We start from the raw sequence: 7,447 nt of genomic DNA on the forward strand, positions 1-7,447 counted from the left end.
CTATAGTGGTTGGCTAAAGATGGAAGACCACTACTCATTCATCAAACATTAAAATATTAATTTATCATTCCAAACAAATAAATTAAATTAATTAGAATATAATTAACATTTAACATTTAGAATATAATTATTATTAACATTTAATAATATTTTTTTAATATTAATTTAATTAGAATATGATTATTATTAACATTTAATAATACTTTTTTAAATATTAATTTAATTAAAATATAATTACTATTAACATTTAATAATACTTTTTCAATGTTAATTTAATTAGAATATAATTATTATTAACATTTAATAATACTTTTTCTAATATTAATTTAATTAGAATATAATTATTATTAACATTTAATAATAATTTTTTAATATTAATTTAATTATAATATAATAATATTAATGTAATATAATATAATTATTATTATTATCATTTAATAATACTTTTTTTAATATTAATCTAATTAGAATATAATTATTATTAACATTTAATTGGTAGAATTACAAAATGTGAAAAAATAAATTAAATAAAAAATTTATTAATTTAACAATATTTTATTATTATATAGAGAATAAATGACTAATTTAACGTGGAGATTGAATTTTAATAGAGTAGATAAATATAAAAAAATATTAATATTAATCAAATTTTTGATAGAGTATATAAATTTGACCAAATCAATCCAAATACTCTGACGAGGGGCCGAGCGCCTAGACGGCAATTTCAAACGCGCAGTCTAATCAGTCCGGCTCCCCCATACGACAATGTCAACCACTTCACCGTTTACCCCAGCGCTTTTGAATCTTTGTTCCCTCTCCCTTCCTCTATAAATACCCCAGCTCGTATTCCCTCCCCTTCCATCAAGCAATATTCCAAATCTCTCGCATAGCAGAATACGCCAGAACAAGAATCTACAGCCCGTCTCTTTTTCACAGTTCTCCTAGTCTGTTTAAAATCCTATCTGAAAAAACAAATACCGAGAGATTATACAGTGACTGCCAAGAAAATCGGAATGAGGAATAATTTCTTGTTCAAATCTTCACCTCCATCTAAAGCAATCTCACCTCCTTCACCCTCCCGCACTACTTTCTCTGAATCGCTAATGGATGAAAATATCGAAATAGCAGAGTCCCTTATTATAAAGTGGAGCACGGACGCTTCCTCTTACGTCAAAATCACCTCCCTTTTCCACGACGACCGTTCTGAATCCAAACAGTTCCTACACTCCGTCAGAGACCTGCAGTCCGCCATGAAATATTTTGTTACCCAAAAAGCGGCCTCCGAAAAGCTTGTCAGGGCCCAGACCTTGATGCAAATGGCTATGAAGCGGTTGGAGAAGGAGTTCTATCAGATTTTGTCCGCCAATCGGGCGTGCCTGGATCCCGAATCGGTTTCGGCCCGCTCCTCGAGATCCTCGGCCGCGAGGTCTAGTGTTTCTGACGTGGAGGATGATGAGTCGGAGGACGAGTTTCGTGTAGTTGTCGAGTCGGTATCTGAGGTGGAGAGAGCTTCGATGATTGCGATGGCGGACTTAGAAGCTATTGCAAACTGTATGATAGCTTCTGGTTATGGGAAAGAGTGCGTGAAAATCTACAAAATAATACGTAAATCTATCATCGATGAGGCTTTGTATCATCTCGGGGTTGAGAGGCTGTCTCTCTCGAAAGTGCAGAAGATCGATTGGGAGGTTTTGGAGCTGAAGATCAGGCAGTGGTTGAACGCTGTGAAAATGGCCGTGAAAACTCTCTTTTATGGAGAGAGGATTCTGTGTGATAGCGTGTTTTCGGCTTCGGAATCGATCAGAGAATCTTGCTTCGCTGAGATTTCCAGAGATAGCGCGATAAGCTTGTTTGAGTTCCCGGAAATGGTGGCAAAGATCAAGACATCCCCCGAGAAAATGTTTCGTATGTTGGACATGTACGAAGCTATCGCTGATTCCTGGCCAGAGATCGAATCTATTTTTTCGTATGAATCGACCTCCGTCGTTCGATCACAGGCAGTTTCTTCTCTGGTCAAGCTCGGTGAGGCGGTGCACACGATGCTAACGGACTTCGAAACCGCCATCCAGAAGGACACGTCGAAGAGTCCGGTACTCGGAGGTGGGGTTCACCCGCTCACACGCTACGTGATGAACTACATCTCCTTCCTAGCCGATTACAGCGGCGTCCTGGCCGACATCGTCACCGACTGGCCATTAATATTGCAATCGCCGTCAGAATCCGACTTCGGAAGCCTAGAGTCCGACTGTAGTCTGATTTCGACTCGAATTGCGTGGTTGATCCTCGTCCTCCTCTGTAAACTCGACGGCAAAACTGAGCTCTACAAGGATGCGGCGCTCTCGTACCTGTTCTTAGCCAACAACCTCCAATACGTCGTCGTCAAGGTGCGCACGTCGAATCTGAAACTCCTCCTCGGAGAGGATTGGGTGACGAACCACGAATCAAAAGTCAAACAGTACGCTTCGAACTACGAGCGGATTGGCTGGAACAAGGTATTCTCTTCGTTGCCCGAAAATCCGACGGCTGAGATTTCACTGGAGCAAGCGAGGGATTGTTGTAAGAAATTCAATCTGGCGTTTGACGAGGCGTATAGGAAACAGAGTGCATGGATTATTACGGACTCGAAACTAAGAGACGAAATCAAAATCTCGGTGGCGAAGAAGCTTAGATCGGCGTACCAGGAGTTTTACAACAAGTATCGGGGCAAGTTGAGGTTCGGATCTGAATCTTTGGTCAGATATGCCCCAGATGATTTGGGGAATTACTTGTCGGATTTGTTCTATGCGACCGGGAGTGCAGGGAGTGTTTCGTCATCTTCTTCGTCTTCCCACTCTCGTGGTGGGCAAAGCCATTGAGATTTTTGGGCTCGTGTTTTTTGTGCATAAAAAAATAAAAGAAAATTCAAATTGAAGATAATTATGTACACGTGTATAGAGATGGATACATCTGATCTGGATCAGCAATAATATAGATACTACAAAATTCTTTGATTCTCCTTACTTTCTAATTTCTCTACTTTTAATTTTGAATAATATTAAAAACGTTATTTTTTAATCTTTTCTTTTTCTTTTTCTTTTTTACTCTCAAAACATTTCCAAATCATATGGTGCAACCAGCGCCCACAAACAACAAAATACTGTACAATCACCACCAAGTATCTAATTATTTCAAGAAATGACGCGAAGAAAATTGAAATATGGATGCATAAAGTGAATTTTGTAAATACTTAAAAGAAAAATTCTATTTATACTTACAATTTTACCTATATAATCATATGCATGATTTTTTGTGTTAGCACCCAAAAGAGGTAAAATCTAAAAATTAAAAATTAAAAATGTAAATTAAAAAAATATATATATTAATAAAATATGATTGTCACTCAATACGTATAATTTTGTGCATACATGTGACATTGTCTTTTCTATTTATAAAAGAAATAATTTTATTTAAAAAATAAATTATAAAATTTGAATATTACAGATCAAATTAGATCATGTGAATGATGTGTGATATACAAGTTTTCAAATAGCATTACTTATAGGCATGGGTGACTTAATATAAATTGAGGTCTATGGTAAAATTTAAGTGAGTAATTTTTAATTATAATGTAATAAAATATAAATTATTATATCATACCATTTTTCAAAATTTTCAATAAAATGAATCTTTATTTAAAGTCTTTAGATAAAAATTTTTGAATTTATATTTAATATTTTAATTTAAATTGAGGCCTCATTATAAATTTTGTTCTTCAATTTAGCAATAACTTAGAAAAGAATATTTGAAAATATAAATTATTTATTGTATTAAATATTAAATTAAGTATCATGGCCCTTGCACACATTGAAAGATAAAAAAAAAAAAAAAATATTTAATATTTTTACTAAAATGATTTTTATAATTTTCTAAAAAAAAATTAAATAAAAAAGATCTCACTTTTTATTTTTGGAAGCCTTGTATGAAGTGGGACCTTAGGCAATGGCCTAAGCGGACGTTGGCTGGCCCTAATCATAAGAGGGAGCTACAAGCTTGAGCGTATCTTCTGGCCAAGAGCATCCTAATTGATTAAACAAAAGTAAAGTTAAATCTTGACTAATGTCACATGTTTTACTTTTTTTTCCTATTCCATTCAAAACCGATTGGCATATTATATTATCCATCTACTCTTTATATAACATCTATTTTATTTTTATTAATATTTAAAACTCTACAATCATATATTAAATTATGAACAAAGCATAACAAATTGTGAGGTTAAAAATAACAATGCATGAGGAATTCATTTTTTATAAAATCCCTTGCTATCAATAATATATATATATATATATATATATATATATATATAAAGGTACAGTCCAGTATTAGAAAAAGAAAAATAAGAATTAGTTTGATTTTAACCAATTTTGAAAAAAATAAAATCGATACTAAATCGAACCAAACCATCATTTCAGTCCAAAACCGATTTTTTTTTTAACCCGTATTTTCGAGAATCTTCCCTCTCTCTCTCTCTCTCAAGTACCCGAAGGTTGAAACCCTAGCAAGCTTCCCCAAAACCTAAGCAACGCATCTCTCTCTCTCTCTCTCTCTCTCTCTCTCTCTCAAGTCTCTGAAACCCTAGCATCGCCTCCGGTGAGAGGTCTCCATCCATTAACTTCATAGAGGTATGTTCCCATCTCTCTTTTGAGATTTAAATGTGAATGTTAGTTTTAAAAATTTTTGTGTTTAAAGTTGGATGCACTTTGGTCAGATTTGGGATTTTAGTGTTTGATTATGAGTGATGAGTTTTGTATTTTTGTGTTTGAATCTTTTGAGTGTTTATGAAAAGGTCATGAAGAAATATTGGGCAAGTTTATGCTCTGCTGAAAGAAAAATGGTGAACTGGTCCAAACCAGTTGGCTGGGTTCGATTTTTTCAATTTAGACCTTCCATTCATAAAATTAAAAACGCGCGTATGATCCATGCATGTTTTGGAAAACAAATGGGAAAACTAATTTTTAGTTGTGAAAGTGATAAGAGGTCCAATATTTAAAGTAGAAAATGTTCTTTTTTTAGGGTGATGAAAAAACAATTTTGGGATTTTAAATATGTGTGCATTGAAATTTGAAGTTAGAAAATTGAAAGTTTTCTTCTCAGAAAACATATTTGAAAAAATCAAATGATCTTTTTATATCAAGTCATTTACGTTGTTTTATTTTTTTTTTTCAAATTTCTGATGACATGGATGGTTTAGCTGAGTTGTGTGCCCAGATATGGTCCAGTTCTTAAAGTATTTTAAGATATTATTATAAAATAATGTAAAGGAACGAGTTGTCTATACCTAGACTAATCATGATCAATCAATTAACATTATTCCTTCGAGTATAATACATACAGGCATGTAGCTTCTTATAGCATCCACATTAGTTTATACATATACATATGTAAAATTATATCTTTTAGAGATCTAATTTGTCATATAAGCAAAATTTTTATATTGACTCATGTAAATTTGAGACAAAATAATAATAAAATATTATCATTTGATTAATTTTTTTGCTTTTTTTAATAGAGTTTGTAATTTTCATGTATTGAGTTAATACATGTAATTAGCATCCAAATAAATTTTATTAGCACCCAATATATGTACTCAAAACCTGTGAGAGAGAGGTGCACGGGTTTGATCTTCAAATATATAAAATATTTGAGTAAAATAATTTTTGGAGAGTGAATGAGTAAAATATATAGTAAAATATGTAAAGGTAAAATATGTAGAAAGAGAGTGGGATGAGAGAGAAAAAATGAGTAAAATATATTTTAGAGAGTGAATAGTATATCTTCAAACATGTAAAGATATTGTTCATATCTATACAAATATTTGAAGATGCATAATCCAATGTAGATGGATTTAGGCTCATATTATGCAAATATGACTTTGCATATACATATGTATAGACCAATGTGGATGCTCTAGGGAGAAATTTTTCCCAAAAGCTCAGCACAACTCAAGCGGGTATGGCACCCAGCCCAAGGCAAGACCTAAGGTCGTATGGCTCCAAGCCACATGACTGCGGGTACCCCAATCCAAGAGGACGAGGATCAAGCCAACGGGTCGAGTGGACCGTGATCCAAAGGGCACTCAGCACCAATGTTTTGAATACCATACCGGATGCCGTATCGGTCAAGATACTGGAACGAAATATTTCATTACCAGTACCGTTTCGGGGTAGTTGATATATGAATAAACTATATATATATATTAATTATATTTTAAAATAATAGTCTATATATGAATAAATTATACATAAATACATATATATAAAAATTATAAATAGTCTGGTCTGAATTGAGGATCAAAAAATGAATTTGTAGTTTGAAAAAATGAAAACAAAAAAAGAGTAAAGGTCGAAATATCGGCTGGTATGGCTGGTATTTTAACTGGTACGAAACAGATAAAATTTATGTATCGGACCAGTGGCCGGTTACGAAATTTAAAACACTGCTCAGTACCCCTATCACTAGGGAAGAAGTAGCATGCCACCTCGATAGGATAGCACGATCTGACGCCCTCCTTAGGCCAAGTCGCATTAATTGGGCTTTGGCAGGGGCCACTCAGAGAGGCAAGGCATGGAGCTCCCTACCCTTGAGACAGGTATAAGTATCCCCCCCTGAGCCCCATAGAAAGGTAATTAAAAAAAGAACTCCCAATCTCCCTAGAGTTTTCCTCTAGACAAGATTGACTTAAGTATCGAAAGCTATATTCGGCGACCCCTCAGGTTGTTGGAACTGGGAGTGATTTTGTGTGCGTAGGTAATAGAAGGCCCGAGCCTCCGAGCAGTCAGGCCCAAAGGCATAGGAAATACAGCGTTAACAATTGGTACTGTCTGTGGGATTTGATTGATCTTACAGTCAAATATGTCCTTTGAATGCTAGCAGGAGCCCACTCTCAAAGGGCCCGGAGGTTTGACTGAACAGTGAAGGGAGTTGATGACCAGGGAGGTGCAAGCAAAGTTTTGAATACCGTACCGGATGCAGTACCGGTCAAGGCACGAGAATGAAATATTTCGGTACCGGTACCGTTTCGTGTGCCGTATTGAAATATTTATATATATATATATAAATTATATTTCAAAATAATAGTTTATATATGAATAAATTATGCATAAATACATATATATAAATTATAAATAATTTGGTTTAAATTGAGGGTCAAAAAAGAGCTTACAGTTTGAAAAAATGAAAAGAAAAAAAAAAGTACAAGCTGAAATATCGGCCGGTACAAGCTGAAATATTGATAAAGCCGATATTTAGGCCGGTATGAAACATGTATAATATCTGTACTGGACCAGTGGCCGGTACGGTATATACTGGCTGTACCGGCCAGTAGGGAATGGTATTTGAAACATTGGGTGAAGGGCGAAGAGCCCGACAGAAAACCGGGATGACCACCTTGTAGAACAAAGTGGGAGTC

General features: G+C 34.5%; 1 protein-coding gene across 1 annotated transcript; it reads left to right on the top strand.

Annotated features, from left to right (window-relative positions):
- Window positions 1–794: 794 nt before the first annotated feature.
- Window positions 795–2,991, top strand: LOC122291461 (exocyst complex component EXO70H1-like). Its single transcript, XM_043099184.1, has one exon. The coding sequence runs from the start codon at window positions 1,014–1,016 to the stop codon at window positions 2,853–2,855; it is 1,842 nt and encodes a 613-aa protein (XP_042955118.1). The 5' UTR covers window positions 795–1,013; the 3' UTR covers window positions 2,856–2,991.
- Window positions 2,992–7,447: the final 4,456 nt, after the last annotated feature.

This window comes from Carya illinoinensis, chromosome 13, assembly GCF_018687715.1.
Source record: "Carya illinoinensis cultivar Pawnee chromosome 13, C.illinoinensisPawnee_v1, whole genome shotgun sequence".
Lineage (NCBI taxonomy): Eukaryota > Viridiplantae > Streptophyta > Magnoliopsida > Fagales > Juglandaceae > Carya > Carya illinoinensis.

Coding starts and splice junctions, on each gene's coding strand:
- LOC122291461 (XM_043099184.1), top strand. CDS start 1,014: ATGAGGAATAATTTCTTGTTCAAATCTTCACCTCCATCTAAAGCAATC.